Source organism: Epinephelus fuscoguttatus, linkage group LG1 (genome assembly GCF_011397635.1).
Source record: "Epinephelus fuscoguttatus linkage group LG1, E.fuscoguttatus.final_Chr_v1".
Taxonomy (NCBI): Eukaryota; Metazoa; Chordata; class Actinopteri; order Perciformes; family Serranidae; genus Epinephelus; species Epinephelus fuscoguttatus.
In genome coordinates, this window is record NC_064752.1 from 34,694,022 (window position 1) to 34,712,768 (window position 18,747).

Below are 18,747 nucleotides of genomic sequence, written 5' to 3' on the forward strand. Positions count from 1 at the left end.
GTGCATTGTCATGAATGTCATGTATACACCCCAGCTAGCCAACAGTATGCAAGGCTGGGGTAGAGATGTGTGCCCAAAAGAAAAGCCCACATTTCCTGTCAGAAGTAGAAACACACTTTCTTTTAAACATTATGAAAGACTTAGACATCAACAGGTTTTTAAAAATGAGCAAATTTTGCAAGGCCGACCTTTTCAAGAAGGTGGCTGAGGGAAGAAAATTAGGAGTCTGCTTTTACACTTTACATCAAATCCACCACTGGTAGGAAACTGTGAAAAAATCCTATTTTGAGCAAAGAAGCAAAATGAGACAAACGACTGCAGCTGTTCCACTGTTCTGTATTTTGACGTGTTAAACAGCATGTTAGGTCGTGTTAATCCAAGTATGCACGGCTGCATGTAAACGTGAATATTAAGTGAATGTTCATTTTTATTTGCCATTCAAACACCGTAGTAGGAATATTGTCGGGGCAAAAACCTGGCTGTTTTGGGCATGTAAACGTACTCAGTGATTCTGAATATTTGAAATGTTTCATCACTCATTTTTTTGCAGTATCAACACACCAATAACAGTTGTGCTTTCTCACTCTCTCTTTTGTTTATGTTTACTACAGTCATTCTGCTGTTCTCTGCTACTGACCAAGAAAAGAAAAGTCGTCATTATCATGTTAAAGCCTTGTTATATTTATTGTTTCATATGTATTTCAAATCGGTATCAAAAGTGGTATTGAATATAAATATTCTTCAAGGTCTTGTATCAAAGTTAGAAATTCCAGTATCATGACAACACCACCACTATGTACCAATGGTTATCCAGATTTTAATGATTTAAGGATAATTGTTTTCAGTCATGATAAATTAATAGATTCTTAATGTGAAATTGAAGTTCAGTTCGCAATATTGCTGCCAGTGTCCTCAGAGATAATTGGCATAGTTCAATGGTAGTTTTCCTGCAGTGACAAAATAAGATATCAATTACAAACTTGAAGCAAAGCCAGTTCTGAATAAATATTTGTTTATTTGTATTAAAACCACAGTAAGGCAAATGTACAATCTACAACATCATGATCATTCTGATTTAGAACGGTGACTGAAAATGTAATGTTATTGAAAAGTCAAGACCACACAGGTGAATAAAGCCATTTTCTTCTTTGTCAGCAAATGAAGAAAATATCCTCCAGTATTTGGCTTTCTTCCAGGTCCTGCTGGGTGCTCTGAGGATAAGACCCAGCAGGGGTGAGCAGGGTTCTGCCCGCTGGTTTGGGGGCATGGAGGCCCAGTCTGCGTTGCACTGTTTTGGGTCTTCGAGTGGACTGCTTGCTTGGCTCAGCTGCAGAGACAGGACTAAAGACATCCAATAGCTCAACCAAAGAAAAGTCCAACCTGAAAAACAAGTAAGGGAGGCTTTTGTTGTTTCATTTACTTCATCTTTTTTCACATGTGACCTCAGCTTGTTTCAAAGGTTGAATTGGCACAGGCTACATTTATAATACAGAGCCCAGCGGAGCCCCGTAGACAGGCAATGTTGTAAATGAGTATCCTCGCGCTGTTTCATTGTAACAGAGAAATGCACACAAAGACCGCCAGTTACGGTACGTGCACTCAATGTTAAGCAGCGAGGGTGCAAGCCAAGGGACCAACACCAGACATGCACAAGGCCAAAGTCTACTTGGAGCCCGACGCTTGTACAAAAATATTTGTCATTCACCTTTCACTTGTTAACACAGACAATATGAAAGCAAATCTCTCTTCGACGTGTTAACAAAATCTTTCTTGCTGAAGTGTCTACTGAACCCTAACAAGCAACGTTAACAAGTCAAAACCACTGGGGCGTCCCAGCAGAAACACACTTTCTTGCAGGTGCGAGAGGAAAAAGAGGGAGAGAACCCGGTGCTTTCTCCCCTGGAATAGAAATGAGGGAATGTGCAGTGAAATAAATAAACCAAAACGGGGGAGATTAAGCTAATAGAGATTCAATCCCTCAGTCTGGCTGGCTTGATAAATTATTCAGTGTATACACAGTCGAACAACGCCATTCCAGATACAAAACATGAATTCTTTAAAGCACGCTCCACTGATGTTGCTAACATAATTCTCTGCTCGTTTAAAGCTGCATCGATTTGCATCGCGCCGCTCCGTACACAGCTCTCCCAGGTAAGGGCGATCTCTGGCGTGTACTTGTTGATATGCATGTGGGTGGTCAGCAGAGAGACACACCAGTGGAACTTCCAATCAGGGTGCATTTGTGTTCCTCCACACGCAACTATAGACCTTGATATGTCATATTTTCACACTAACTTGAGGCAGCACACATCAGTAGCTTGGAAGCTTTAAAAGGCTATATTTTGCTTTAGCAACATGAACTAATGTATGCACGTTTGAGCGCAAGGGGGAGAAAGTGAATGAGGGGCAAGTCGGCTGAGGGATGATAACTGATGAAAAAAGAGACTGAAGCTCAAGTAAGTAAATCTGTCTTCCTCATTTGGTCTCCTGCCTGTCAACAGCAAAGGAGAAAGAGAGAGAGAGAGAGAGAGAGAGAGAGGGGAGCATGAGCGGGAGTGAGTGTGTGTGTCTGTTTGTAAGGGAGAGACTGGAAGCGAGTGCAGCTTTGTGGATAGAGAGGAAAGCAGAAAGGGAATGTGGGGGAGGGACTTTGGCTGGGTTCCTTCTCTCGAAATGTGAGAATTTGCATTTTTATTTGTTGATTTATTTAACGGACAGGGCTCTCAAACAGCCATCCATCAACAAACGACATGTCGGTAATGAATAATGCATCACTTACCGGCGGTCACAATCTATAACAAGGGGAGTGCGGGGGGTAGGGGTACAGTTTGGGCAGTAATGGGGGGATGGCAGTGGGTGGGGTGAGGGGAGGAGGAGGTGGCACAGAGATTGCACGCAGGCTAGAGAGAATGCCAATAGATTTTCAGAGAGGTATACAGTGCAACAAAGAACTTCATTTCTTGGCTCAAACTTGTGTGAGGTAAAGTTGTGAATTGCTGCTCGATATTAATATCCCCCATAGGAGTCCTGGTAAATCTATTTTACTGCTACATGCATACAGAAAAATGCATGGAGAAAAGCAGCAAGAGCAGGTTCCTGTTATTATAAAAAGGAAAAAATCTAGCCTGGGCTGTTGGGTCATTCTGATAGCATGAAGAGATGCTTCCTGTGCCCGTCAGTAGAACAGAAAGAAGACTTAGGGAGTATAACATCTGCAGAAAGCTGATTCTAACAACATTATACTCTTTAATGAGCCTGTATGTAAAAATCAAAACCACTTTGAAACAAACAGTGATTAAGCATTCTGCCTTCAAATACCTCCTTTCCTTTGTCCTTTGAACACATATACACAACTGCACCTTTCTTAGTGTAATAAAAACCTTTGGGCTTCATTCTCCCAGCGCACCAATACTGTTTGCCTCTTTTCTAGCTCTATAAGGCCAGATAAAATTCCCACAAAACTCCTCTGCCTACGCTCCCCGCCACCTTCCTTCCACTCGTAACTTTCACTGCTTATTTGGCTCCTCTCTTTCATTAAAGATAGCCGTCTCGCCCTGGCGCCCCTTTTCATTTGCAGTCCAAACAGTAAGATAAAAAACCTATAATGGCCAACGCGTATATCCCGCATGTCAATTTCCCAGCCAATCAATAGCAGGCGGGCAATGGCAGGAAGGATGGAGATGAGATGGGCGGGGTGCGCTGGAACTGTCTCATTACTAACTAGCACAGGATTCATGGAAGGATTAAGAAGGTCACTTAATGTTAACCCCCGGCTTGGTTTTGCAATTTGCACATCAAGATTGAATTGGTTAAGATTAGGTGGTCACGAGGGGCATGCTGTTGCCGAGTAAAAGAAAGGGGTTCAGTTTACATTCTAAATCCTACAGTAGGATATTTGATCTGGGTTACTGACCTATCACAATAGTGTTTTTGGATTGTTTATGACATACTGAGTGCACTTTAGTAAATTTTTGCTTGTGTAACGAAAGTAGCGTGTAATGCTGATGAGATTAAAAGCAACCACAATAACATGTAGTTTAGGCTTAGGCAGTAGGGTGTCATAGTACACCAGGTTATTCAGAAATCCCAACAGTATGATTTTCGTCAAAAATACAGACGTTCTCTAATAAACTCATACGGAGATGCTGTTTTGAGGATGTAGTGCACATCACGAACCACCAGAGGTCAGTTTCTACTGGTGGAACACGCCGCTGAGCTGACAAACACTGCGACTGCGACTGGAAAAAATAACATTGCAGGACCGTAATGAGCCCACCAGTTTTGATGAAGTGTGTTTTACGATGAGTAAACAAGGCAATTAGTCTAGAAGTCGAAAGAGAGAAACTTGAATTCAGAGGGTATTTCTCTGTTTAATAAGGAAAATAGGTTTCAGAAAATGATTGTTCTTGCCATTTTATAAGTTAATATTGTTCATTTATGAGACTGAAAAAGCTGAGAGAGCTTGCGGAATGAAGCAAACTCGACGGTCAGGGGTGGGGATAGCACCACACATGGATACTGTCATATACCGTCAAATTTCAGAAAGGTATAAAGGTACGAAAAACAGATACTGCCCAGGCCTAATGTCACTTCTTATTCTTAAAACTTAAATTAGTAAGATTCTGTGAAGTTATTGTCATGTTAACACTTTACAATAACATATTTATGGCAATAACATGGGGCACTAATGACTTATTCTTCAGATTTAAGCACAAGAAAATGAATAGAAGTGAAAAAATAACACCATCCCTCAGACTTTGGTTATTCATTGCCAAACTAGCCTAAAATGAGCTAAGGACCATTACATACACTATTGTCTTATCTCATTCACTGCAATTTATCCAGCTTAAATTTTCAAACTATTTTCATGCAGATATTTTTTAAACACTTCTAAGAAAAAGACATGTCTAATCCAAATCAGTGGATTACCAAAGGATTACAACTATTTTAAGAGATGCACATGAAAAAACATGTTGCAAGAAAACCACAAAAGGCATCTGAGAGGCAGACTTCCTCATTACTGGTTGTAAAAAAAAAAAAAAATAAAAATAAAATAATAACACTGTGTGTAACGAAGAGTCCAACAATTTTAATAGGCTTTGGAGGTGTAAATGGATGGTAATAAGATCTGATATCCCGGGTCCCCTGCTGGAATTAATGGGCATCTGCTGGAGCTCACAGTTCAGCTTGGACCGCGCACTGCTTTGTTTAAGGGTTACTCATCGAAAGTCGAAAACTTTGACTGCATCTCTGAATACTGTATGTCCTGTTAACCAGCACTTTTACAAAAAAAAAAATCTGACATTATGCAAGAACAAATTGGATCAACTTTCAGAATTGTAATTTTTAAGAATAAAAGTCTGCAGCACCACTGACACTACAAATTGCTTCTCAGCAACTGATATTTTTGCACAGACACACACACACACACACACACACACACAGAAGGTAAGATGACACATAGTCAGGTTAATCACCATTCCGTGTAAAGAGTGTAAGAAAAAAAAGGTAATGAATGTCCTTTCCTTTTGAGGTAAGTCTGATGCTTGCACTCAGTGATTCATCCCTGTCCTCAAAACTCCTCTACCTTCTTAACGTCTTTCTCGCCATTTCCTTCTCTATCCGTCTCAACCTGCTCTAACTTTCCTCGCTTCCCATTTCTCACTTTATCCAATGCCCTCACCCCTCACTCACCCTCGAACACACTTTTAACATCTCTCCCTCACTCTTGCTTTCTCTGTCTCATTACTGTGGCAGAGAGAGAAGGGAGGGCAGTGTGTGCATCCAGAAGTCTGTTCAATTACACCTGCTGCAGGGTCCCTGCTAGGCCGACTAATGGAACGCAGCATGTCTCCTGACAGGCTGGCCACAGCGCTAGCTAGCCCAGTAAAAAGCTTCATTTAGCCTCTCACAGCTCGAAAAGTTAGCTAGACTAAGAAAAGACATCATTTAGCTTCCAACACTGCAGCAACTGCGAGCCCAGTTAAAGCCTCCAGATTCATATTTCTTACTTGTACTATATTTATGCGTTTCATTATTGTTAATATTTCTTCACAACTAGAGGAAGAAACGGCAATTGCCTTAAGAGGTAAGAGAGAACAAATAAAATACTGAAGCCTGACAGCTTGCAAATAATCTTCCCAATGCCCCCCACAAGACAGAAGTAGCCTGCCCAAAGAAAACTCACTCAGACTTTCCTGTAGAAGAGAAAACCTTGTTAGTCCCGAAATAAGCTTTGTTCTGCGCTAGTTTGAAATTCTGCATAAAGATTTGTGCCTGGATCTTTCAAGTTCTTAACTGTGCTGTTTTTCATTGTTGCTCACTGCGCACTGAGTCTTTTCTTCTGGCTGGCACTTTGGTTCTGTTAAATTTAACCACACACTTCTGTGAACTGACTCTACTAGGTTAACTAACACTTCTAACTTTGTTGAGGTCCTACTGCTTCTGCAGCTTAATAAATAATGCTTCACTTAACTTTAAACTATTAGAATAAAAGGTAAATCTTTGTAAATGCCTCATTTGTGTTCCGTAAAGATGTGTTACCTAGCCTCAGGAGACTTCTGGATCACAGACAATGAGATGGGCCTACTCAGGCTTGCAGGGGACTTAGCAGGAGATGTGGCCATGTCCTTTCTGGACCGCTCTAAGGCGTCCGCTGAGAGATGCAAGATAGGAGTGTTATATTTGAGGCAAGAGCAACAAGGCTGAGAGCAACACAGGCAAGACATTTGAGAAACTTACCCTGGTGATAAACAGTTCTTTATCTAAGTTTTACAGGTATATGAAAGTAGTAAAATACTCGAGTTTAAATAAATCAAACTCTTGAAAGGCCTAAGTCTTTTATGTTTTGAGGCAAGATGTTCATCTTGTGTGTAGACCTGTACACACATAGTTCTTTTTAACTGAAAATACAAGCTTACCATTGTTATTGTCCAGAGGAGTGGGTACAGTTTGGGAGTGTTTTCTATGTAAGCTCTGTCCTGCAGGATGTACCTCTGCATCTTCACACGCACTGTAGACCACAGACACAAAATATTAAGGTGGTGACATGAGTATATGGACGTTTGTGTGTGTGTATGTGTGTGTTTTTGATGTGTAAGGTGTGTGAGCAAGCCTGTATGTGAAAAAAAGGAGTTGCAGTGTGAGTGTCTGTCTTCCTGTCTACCCGTTGCCTTGGTTTACCTGGGGGGTAAATCTTGGTGGGAGGGAACCTCCGGCGGGAGATCTCCATTTTTAGTGTTTGACCTACTGAGATCAGACTGAGTAGCTTGCTGAAACCTAACAAGAATATAGAAGAAGAAAATGGACTGAGGTTTTACTGGTCTGAAATAACAGATAATGAAAAGTAAAAGGGCAAACAAAAAAGGGACTAAACATAGACAGGTAATTACTTCTTGGATAGGCTTAACTATCTATCTGGACACTAACTATGAGAAGTAACTACCAATTTGTGCCTCCAAATGTAAGCTAGCAATGTGACCAGATACGATTCATTTCTTATTGGCGTCTCTTTTCTACCTGCTGTAATCAAGACGCGACTGACATAGCTGCTGATTCTGTCTGTTGAGTCTCTCTTCCTGCTCAGCCAGCCGTGCCTGCAGCCTCTCTCTCTCCATTTCCAACTGCATCTTCTGCAGCAGCAGCTGGTGCCTCTTTTCCTCCCAGTCCTCGTGACCCAGCAGAGGCCTGGTCAAGCCTTCCTTGGCCTCTGAGCCAGTGGCATTCCCGCTGTGGAGCCTGTGCAAATACACATTTCATTAGCGTAATGTCCTGACATTTTTCTTGTTTATGACTTGATAAAATGCACAATTTCATTAAAACTACAGGAAAGTAATGCAATCATGTGAGACTATAGATCATGACTGTACAGAGTACTACTGTACCTTTTCCAATCTTTAGGATTAAAGGTGTCGTTGTGGCCGTCCTCAAGAGGAGAGACATTTTTCCGTTGCTGTGTTCCATAGCCACTGTCTTGACCACAGCCTTGGCAGTGCTCACATCTGTGATGGGACTCTGAGTGTGGCTCCCTACTCCCCCTTTTCTGACTCCTATGCTGTTTGATCGACCCATCAGTTGGACTGAATTCACTTGCACAGGACTGAGAGGCACAGTTGCTTAGGGTTTGTACTGCTGCCTTTCCTCCACCACCGCTCCTGTGCACTTGAGGCTGTTGTGCTCGAGTAGCAGCGAGGCTGAGGTATGAGCCATCAAAGCCTGAGCCATTAGCTCTGCTAGCAGAAGTTCTGCTGGGGGCTTCCTCACTGCTGAGCACCTGGATAGAGAACAAAGAGGACAATGAATGCATTTTGGCCAATTTAGGAAGCCTCTGAAAAATTGATGGAGTATTTCAGCCAAAAACGTTAGACTGCTCCATAAAACCCTAATGTAGAGCTGGGCTACAAACCAAAATTTACCAATACTGAATAAGGACTCACTAACCAACCTAATTTGCTCATGTTGCAATGTGCAGTAAAAGCTTTCCCCGTGTGCTTGTGAGGGCTGTTTCACAAGAGCTCAAATATCACTTCCAATTTGTGTGGGCTACCGTGACCTGAAGCTTTTTTTTAGTCTTAAAGTCTACTTTTTTCCCATTTTACGCTCATAACTACAGTGATTGTGTATTAAGCTCTGAGTGCTGCCAACACGCGGGTGACAATACACAGCAGTACTGTGCCTAAACACATCCTGTGTAGAAACTGACAGAGGACTCATGCCGCCGCTGCTGCTCTGCAAACGTGCTGCTTTCACTGTGCAGCTTTACAGGCATGGTGTTAGGGTGGGGCTGGGTTTATAGCGGCACAAATGCAAATCATCCTTCAAAACTGTAAACTGGACAGTGGCCACAAGATTAAGAGGACAATTTCCAAGTGAGCATAACTGGCAGGTAAGCCAAGGTCAGAAACATTATGAGATAAACATAAGGAGGGAAAGCCCATCTTATAGTTGACTGGGGATGAGACTGTGACTAATTTGCTGAGGGTCAGAGAGCAGGCAAACACACATTATTCAGAGCCACGGCGGGACAATGAGGATGGCCAAGTCATCTATTCTTACAGGGGCTGAAGCCAGAGAGGCGTCTTCGCTTCTGAAGTGTCACCTTGAGAGAGTTTTCACTATGTTGTAGTCATATCGAACCAGTGATTGTTGTGGACTTCTACGGTGCTTTGTTATGCATTATTATGGCACTTGGCCATGGGACAATGTGCTGTAGCATGTGTTGCCACTGCACATTTTTGTGCCTGAGTGCCTGACGGATGGGAAACAGGAGTATTCTCTAAATATGGCTGAAACAGGAGCAAGTGTGCAGGTGTTATTCTTTCCTTCATGTACACTGTATTTTGATAGCCTTGCACCTATGTGATGTGTGTATATTTATTCTCCTTCATATAGGAGCAGGCCTGATGACTGTTCTTACTTGGTTAGTAGCAGAGAACAGAAGAATGACTCAACTAAACATTCAAAAAGAAAGAAAGAATGTGTATTAATAAATCGATATTTCTGACAACACTACCTGCTACAACACGCATTTGCAGTCTACCACCCACCCACACTGTTTCATACCATACCTTGCTATGGGCTTGTGCCTGGCTGAGCTGGGCGATGGACTGGTTAAGTTTCGCCTGTTGCTGAGAAAGGTATTGTTGGTAGAGCCTGAGCAGCTCCTGGCACTCTCTGTACTGCTGCTGCAGGCCTGGAGGACCAAGGGTTAAGTAACTAACAAACAACAAGTAAACTGAAAATAACAAGACAAAACCTTTAGCCTAAAACATTAAAATCCTCCCCTGCATTCAGCTGAGAGAAATCCTGTGCAGGCTTAAATATTTTCACAAACATTTTTAGGGAAATAGTTCTACGAAGTAAAAATGAAAATGATCACAGTGGCTGTACTGAGAAGGTAAGGAGAAAGTTCTTTTATGCAACTTAAATGGAAAAAAGAGAGTGGATTTAGATTGACAATCTGAATTAAACCCTTGTTTCTGCAATCAATTACACATTGGACCAGAAAAGTAGAGGGAACAGCAAAGTTGAAAACAGAGAGGGAGAAGAGGCCAGCAAAATCAAAGTTGTTGTTGTGGCACGGAGCTTTCACCATCTGGGTCGGGCCAAGCTGTGTTGAGCTGAGCTGGGCTGTGCCGTGCCAGGCTATCTGCCAGACAGAGAGCTGGCAGACACAAGAAAACTAATCTGGAGCGGAACTACTGCTGCGCCTCAGGAGCCCACTAATGACAGTGGCAGCACCACACCACACCAGCACATACAAAGATAATGAGCACGAGAATGGGGAGACTACACACAGACACACTCGCACACATTCAATAATCAACCTCGGTCTGACTCTCACTTCCTAGTGCACGCACACACACACACACACAAACACAGCGAGACATGAGAGCACAAATTCCCCACCTGCACTGTAAACAGCCCACACACAAACACTACAATAAAGAAAGTGGTACACGCACACACTCCCGCCCAAGCTGACCTTAAAGTGTGTTCCTCCAGGCCATATCTTTTTATGATGGTGGCCCTGCTCCCCCAGCTGATGAGTTTCTCAGCATCCGTTTGGAAAAAAAGCCCCCATTTTAAAAGAAAATCAAAGTTCAAAGTAGAGCCTTATTGAAGGAATAGTTGGCGGAACACTCCATAAGAAAACACTTTGGTTGTTAGAAGACTTCAATCAGGCTGTGGAAATGAAACAGAGGGAAAGAGAAGAGAGCGGGGATGGCTTTGAATTGAGGACCAGACACCAGACAAATGCAATGCAGCAGCTTCCATAAACATTAGGAAAACGTGAGGAAACACTTTGATTGAACCCTCTATCTAACTAAGCCTCCTCCACCGCTGCACTGCTAACGTCCATGGAAGTAGTTCTATATGGACATCACAAGGATATCACATCATGTAAACCTTTACTGGTAGGTCTTCTTCTACATCATGAATAAGGGTCTTGAAGGGGAGATACTGAATATGCTCATACATCTCCACCTTACCTCAGTCCAAGATTGAGAGTTGTTTGCTGAGTCGAAAAATACATGCTGCTGATATTTCAGCATTGGCATGAAAAACCATTTCCACATGATTCCTCATGCCTAAAACAAATGTTTCCCAATAGACAGAGATATATAGTACAGTACACTGGAATACAGATCGGCTATGGTGGAAGCTCACAGACCAAAATACACACATGAAGACTGTCTGTGTTACAGCACCAACAGGACTGCAGCATCATAGCATCCCAATGCCATAATTGAAGGTAACGTGTGTTAATGTGTTGACAAGCTGACACAGTTAGTGGACAGCCAAGCGCTAGGTAATCTGAACCGAGTGGAGCAACACTGATAAGATTCCACCTCTCTGCCCGTCGCCACACTAAACATGCTTCTTCCACAGCCTTGGACATCAGCCAATGGGGGCCAAGCACTCGGCAAGCCCCTAGTTTACATCAGAGCTGCAAAGTGCCAACAATGACTTACTCCTCCCCTCTGCTCCAAAAATACTCAGAATCAAGGGCTTGGGCTGAAGAGGCTTCAGACGGGGCCTGTCAAAATGATTCACTTCCCTGTCAGGCCGAGGCTCAAATGAAATAATGAAATCCACTTCAAGGTGGAACAAATTTGCACAGGAGAGGGGAATATTTTAAAGCCTGCTTTGGCTCACTGTGCCAAACAGATTGAGCCTGAGCAGGAATGTGAGAGAAACGGGGGCGGAGACTGATGTGTATGAATGTGTGTGTAAGGAAGCAATGACGGGGAATTAATAGAAGACGACAGTTTACATAACAGCTTCAATACTACTGAATCTAGAGAAGAGACATTAGTGCAAGTCACACAATAAACCCACAAATATGTCAGATAAGTATTATTTTGAAAAGGCCTTTAAAATTCTCAGAGCAAACACTGAGAAAACCAGTCTCATCATAACTATTCTCAGCCATCTTTGTTGCCACGATGACGACTAAAATGTGTAACCAGTTTTAAAATCATTGCACTTGACATCTGTTGACTGCACATCTGCACAAGACGACAATTCAAAAAGCCAAAAATAGAGGCCATGCATTGTATTGGTGTACCAACAACAACTCAATTAAATTTTGATTGTTTCAGCAAAGAGTCAATGCATTATGCATTATTAATTTCACATTAAGCCCAAGATTGGTTCAATTTGATTTTATCATATTCAATTAAGAATTTAAACTGATTTAGACAACAATTACATAAACCTTACTCTAATACTCCAGTTCATAGAATTAAATTTGTTTACAAGGTTAAACTTCAAATGAGAGCAGCTCAGTGTGTTTATATTTTTCTAAACCTCTCCATGGACACAGACTTTGCTGCTATTTAGTTGTACAGAATGAGGGGCTCACAAAATTGTTCTCAAAAGGCATACTATGCAGGAGTTTCCTAAAAAACAACATATAGGCTCATACAGAAGAGAATTATACATGTGGGATATGTCGATATTATTCAGGTTTTAGAAGCATTCTCTGGACATGTAGACAGCTCATTCTGAATATGCGCCCCAGTTGGAGTTTTTACCGCAGTTTGTGATGACGCATGTGCCTATTTACGGTCAGCTATGTGCCTTGTCATGAACGCGTTTTACTAGCTAACAGTTTGCAAGGCTGGGGTAAGACAGAGAAACTACTTTTAAAGATTATAAAAGACTTGGAAATCAATACTCATTTAGATATGCACATTTTCTTTCCAATGGTGACCTTTTCCAGAAGGTAGTTGAAGGAACGAAAGAGGGAGGATGTGTTTGCACAGTCTAAGAAGTCCATCAACAATGGAAGAACTGTGAAAAAATCCTATTCTGACACAAAATGGCTACAGCTGTTCCACTTACCAATATTTTAACATGATAAAACAACATGTTAGGGCACTTTTATGTGAGTATGCACGTCTGAATGTGAATGGGAATATAAGTAGAATATTTACTTTCATTAGCCATTTAAACAGCTTAGTGGAAATATTTTCTTTTTTGGAATAAGGGCAAACATCTGAATATTTTGTGCATTTAAATGTAGCCAATCATTTATTATGACCCACTCAAATTGCATGGCAGCGTGTTTATTTGGAGAGATCCTGCCTTCGGCCTGTATTTCATTATTATTTTGCTGTGGTCGGGACATTTTTGGTTGTGCCATGTAGCCTCGAGCAAGGTAAGGGCTTCATAAAAAGGTAGTGACCAGGTGCCAGACCATAAGCAGCACGCATCCAAGAGGAAGCTACAAAAATCACAGACAGCACAGAAAATCACAAATATAGTGAGTGCCAGCAGTTAGCTTGTTCAAGTATTTGCTTTTCCTGGAACGTTGCTACAACAGTAGTGTAGGAAGGAGGGGGGGGCTGAATACTGTTTTTACAAACAGAAACAGACAATTCCTACTTAGCATACCTTTAAATTAACCAGTTAAAGTTACAGTTATTTTCCATATTTCTTGACAGTGTCAACAGTATTCCCAGGGTACAGTTTTCATAAAGTAACAGACTAGAATTTAGGTTAATTTGTTTAAAACCTTAAATAGATAGCATGCACTTACACAGCACATGGCTTAAACTGCATATCTGTTTCCTACAATAAAGGCAAGATACAAAACATCCAAATCAGATCATGACAACATGATCATGACATCAGGAAATATTAGGGGCTCAATCTACCTAAAAACAAAGCGCTAAAAAAATCTCCAAAATCTATCTTCTTATGTACGCATATCACAAAAAGCACACTTGATAAAACCAGATTTCCACATTGTAAATGTCAGCTAAAAATGGATTCTTCTCTGACAATCCTCTATCACAACATGTAGCATTTTTCAATGACATATTCAAACAGGGCTGTTATTCCCCTCTCTCCATGGCCTCAGGATTCCCTCCAATTGTTTCAACTCAATAAATGGCATTAGCTCCAGCGCCTGCTGTGCCTTGTTCTGGATACAGCAAGTGTTAGTAACATCACCTTGACTTCTGCCCATGCCAACATGCCTTGAAGTACAAAAGGCATCCTTCCTATCTGAAACACAAATTCAGTCCTGTGTGTCAGTCAGTTCCAAATGTCAGCCGAACACCCTAAATATCAAGGGTACTTTTTTCCTCTCATCCTAGGTGGCTTGGGGCTAAGGTATAGCCCTACATTCTTTATAACCCTGACAATCCTGAATCTTGCTTAGATAAGATAAACTGAGGCGTAATGGAATTAAATTTGACAAGACTCTCATTCAGTGTGTTTGCCTTTGGTGTCTCCTTAACCTTTCAGAGAAGTGCCGGAACCTTCTGCCTGAGAAGGGCCTTCATGACTCCTGCACGCACTTTAAAAGACTGCGTTATCCCCCCTGAGGTGCTTGGATCCTAACACTTTTTCCTCTCAAATACCTTTTTAATGGAGTTTAGAAGTTTGGTGTAAATGCCAAGTCTCCGAGCCAAAGTGCCTTTAATTGAGTTGTGCTTTCCTAATTTTCCCCGCTGCCGTTGCCAATCGTGCAATTTACCAGCGGGGTCAATTACTCTTCATATTTCGCAGTGTTTTTAACCTAAATTGACTGCTGGCCATGTTCTGGTTTGACCTGAGCGGAATTGTTATGAAGACAGTAGGTGGGTTGTGGGGTGTGATAAACAGCATAGTATCACTGTAATTCGAGCACTAACCTCATGCTAGACGATCAAGAATGAGCTGGTGACCTACCTGCTCTCATTTTGTGAGAGGGAACTGAGAGATATAGTCTACAGTTAACGTTCAACATTCAGGGAGGGTTACAAAAACACGTTGTGGTGAAAGCAGTAAATATCAAAATTCATCTTTGGATGATATGATGATTTAGATGGTTCGGGCCACGGCTCCAACCTTGAAATTGATTCTGTACACAACAGCGGATAAGCTACAAGCACTTGCAAAATACATCTGCAGCAGGCATCAAATCATTCAAATGAATCTCAATCTGCTCTGTTTCTCTGTCTTTTGTATCAAATTGAAGGGTCTTGGCCAACATGGTCTTGCCTAAGACAACATTGCCCCCTGCAGACTAACTTATGGAATAGCCCATACACCCATGGAACCATACAGCCAACAAAATATAAAATATAGAGATGTGTATCTTTTGGGATATGCTCCAGTGTACTATGGAGAACTGGCAACAGTTTTTATTCCAAACAAAGACTGTAACAGACAATCTTACTGAATGATCCTCCATTTATGGTTTAATTTGGGATAATAAGCGAAATCTCTTGGGGTGTGTTCAATGTTAAATCTTAATGCACCACATCTGACATTCTGGGTAAATATGTTTTCTACAGGGATTTCTTTAAAGAATAGAATGATGCAACTGCACCATCATATTCTACTTATAAAAACATCTTGGTAACAATTACAAAATTGATGAAACTATCATACCCTGGAATTCTTGAGGGACCTCTGGCTTTCTCATAACAATGCAACACAGTTTGCAGCAATCAATACACCATGATTGCAACAATCAACACAGCATGGAGCATATTTTAAACCATTAAACATAGCCATGTTCTTTGAAAATTACTCAAAAACACTAAAAAGGAGGATGTGGGACTTAAACCAGCGTGGGTGAAGTGCATTTATTCACTGTTCCACTACGACTCAGTATTGCTACTTGCGACCGCACATTAAATGCTCTACCATTTCATTTAAAAAAAAAACAAACAAACAAAAAAACAATATGGCAATTACGACAAATCACCTCACCCACCACTGCAAAAAGTGGGTGGGTGAGAGAATCCAACTCACTGCTGTGTTTTTGTTTGTTCAGTTATTTTGAAAGGATACTCTCCCTCTCATGTACAATGATCAGGTTTTGTTGCTCCAGCTGCTGGATCTTGCACTCAAAATTTTCCTGTTCATCTTTCAGACGCTGTACTGACTCCTCTTTCTCCTCGCTCACTCTGGAGAACAGGAAATAACGGTGTTAAATGATAGGTGGTCTACATTATGCAATCCAGGTGTGAAAAGGGATGAAAAGACACCAAATATAAATTGTTCCATTCATACATTCATATGAACTTTATCACTGTCTTAGAGTTCAGTGGCATATACTGCGGGGTACCTGGCTAGTTCTTCAATGAGGTTTGCAATCCGGCGCTTATCTTCAGGACAGAGGTCTTTCAAACAGACCTGGCTCTTAGCTCTGCTCGTCTCAGGGAAAACCTGTGCAAAGAATGGTTAGCAAGTATTCAAAGATATTAACACTAACTAATAACGAAATTCTGTCTCAAAATACCCTTGTATTAGATTATTCATATGCTCTCTTCCATATTCACACATTTCGTCTTACACCCATGGAGGGAAGAGAAAAGTACCCAACATAAAACATTAGTTTACCTGTGTCGAGGGGAGAGAAGTACCCAAGGCTGGTGAGAGGGTGTGCTCTGTAGCTGCAGCAGCACTATGATGGACTGACACTTTTTCCTTGGTATAAACCCCTGAGCGCTCACTTTGTAAGTGGCTCAGTTTCTTGCCACCTTTCTTTAGTGTGGTCTCTGTCTTGCAGTCAGAACTACGCCTGACTCGCATCTTGGTATCTCTGTTACTGGATGTACTGGTGCTGCCTGGTCCCAAGCTGAAAGGGGTGTGACTCTTTACCTCTCCATCCACTCCTGAGACAGTTTGTGGGAAGACAGAAGAAGAGGATTCTATGTGTAAATGATCTACATACAGTGGGGGAAATAAATATTCAACACATAAACATTTTTTCATTTAACTTATATCCAATGCAGCTGCTCACATAAAATTTACACCAGACATTGCTATTACTCCAGTAAAATGACACAGATAAAGAAACTGTAACATTTAAATACAGAAAAAACTCAAGTACAATTAAGTGGAATAATACAGGTAAAAAACATGCTAACTCAATACATGGATGGGATGTTTACAATGCCAGCTTTAAGACGCCTCCTCAAACACCTTTTATTTTCTTCCTCTGGAACCAATACACCGTCTCCTTTGCGGTATGTTTTGTATAGTTGTCATGCTGGAAGGTCTACCTTCCTCTTATTCTCATCATCCCGGTGGATGGCAACAGATTTTTCTCAAGGATTTGCTGGTACATGGCCTTCATTAATCTTCTCTTTGATAATTTAAAATCTGCCGGTGCCAAGAAAAACAGCCATATACAACAATGCTTCCACCTCCGATCTTCACTGTAATTGTGGTATTTTTAGTTAATGCACAGAGCAATTTTTCCCTCCAAACAAGATGTATTTTATTGTTGCCAGAAAGCTCCATTTTTGTCTTATCTGAATACACTACATTCTCCCAGTATTCTAGAGGATCTCCAAATGTCATGTAGCAAACTCCAAACAAGCTTTTTGGCAACAATACAATGGGTCATGTTTGGAGGAGAAATGGCTCTGTATATTACTCTAAAAATATCCCACCTACAGTGAAGTCTGGTGGTGGAGGCATCATGGTATGGGGGTGTTTCTCTTCTCTTGGCACCAGCAGAGTCAAAATTATCAAAGAGAAGATTAATGGAGCCATGCACCAGCAAATTCTTAAGAATCTATCGCCATCCACCGCAATGATGAGGATAAAAGAAGACAGACTTTCCAGCAGGACAAAAATCCAAAACATACTGCAAAGAAGACTGTGTATTGGTTCCAGAGGAAGAAATTAAAGGTGTTTGAATGGCAGTCAACAACTTGACTTAAACCTAATAGAACATTTGTGGATGAAGCTAAAGATCAAGATTCACCAGTGGCCCTCCATAATCTACAAGATTTGAAGACTGTCAGTGTGGAAGAATGGGCACAAATCCCCCCCTAACACTGTGAAACATTGGTTTCTTTATACAGAAAGCTGCCATTGCAAACAGACCATGTCCAATACTTTGTTCCTGTGTCAATCCACTTTATTGTCAATGATTTTCTGTATGGATTGAAATATTACAATTTTTCTATCTGTATAGTTTAATTGAGTTAATCCCAATGCCTGGTCTAAATCTCATGTGAATAGCTGCATTGGAAATGGGAAAATGTTGATGTGTTGAATTCTGATTTCCCCAGCTATATAGTTATTTCAAATTGTGTTCAGAAATTGTCCAAAAAACACCACTGAGACTCACCAGGCACAAACACTAAAGGCTGTTCCTCATCTGACACTGTGTGAAGGCAAGACAGATAGAGAAGTGAACGGTCAGTAAAATGAAACTAAAGTTTGTTAAGGCATGTTCTTTCTAACGCTAACTGTCTAATCAATACCCTCCCGCCGTGTTTTAGGGCAAACAAATAGCTGGTGCCCTACAATCACGTAACGTTAGAAGCGAAACAAACGCTCATTGTCTAACTCCTTAAATGCTGAACAGGACTGTTTGGTAATGACAGTGAGCATTAACACTATCATCACCAAGTTTCAACATAAAATAGGCAACGTTAAGGTAACTTTACAGACGTAACTTCACATTTAATTAACCAATTACCGTTACGCGTAACTATCACTACGTTAAGCTAGCTGTCTCACTTCCTCAGAAATAACAACTTCCCAGCGTTGACACGAAAGTACCATGTGTGAGACCCTCTAGAAAACTTTTTATAACTTTACATAAAATGTATACGAATGGCAAAGGAAGCTAGAGCACTTTAATAAATGTAAGCCTACCGCCATTCATCCAAAATATCCCCGAGTTTCCACTTTTTGCTGCCGCTGCCGCCATGTTGAAACAACCGCCACCACTCCCTGGGAGCCAAGCGTTGCTAAGGGATTATAGTCCCGCCTTTCTCT

The 18,747-nt window shown here is 41.3% G+C and overlaps 1 protein-coding gene across 2 annotated transcripts; it reads right to left on the minus strand.

Annotated features, from left to right (window-relative positions):
• Positions 1-1,043: 1,043 nt before the first annotated feature.
• On the minus strand, positions 1,044-18,698 carry kiaa1328 (KIAA1328 ortholog). Of its 2 annotated transcripts, XM_049588448.1 has the most exons (12): positions 18,625-18,698; positions 18,092-18,127; positions 16,348-16,622; positions 16,073-16,173; positions 15,796-15,911; positions 9,567-9,691; positions 7,884-8,272; positions 7,519-7,737; positions 7,183-7,278; positions 6,921-7,012; positions 6,544-6,655; positions 1,044-1,380 (listed from the first exon to the last, which is right to left on the minus strand). In XM_049588448.1, exons 1-12 carry the CDS (start codon positions 18,677-18,679, stop codon positions 1,152-1,154), a joined length of 1,845 nt encoding a protein of 614 aa, XP_049444405.1. In that variant the 5' UTR covers positions 18,680-18,698; the 3' UTR covers positions 1,044-1,151. The 2 variants fall into 2 exon arrangements, with proteins under 2 accessions (XP_049444405.1, XP_049444413.1); XM_049588456.1 differs by lacking the exon at positions 6,544-6,655 and having other exon boundaries at positions 18,625-18,697.
• Between the last annotated feature and the right edge of the window lie 49 nt (positions 18,699-18,747).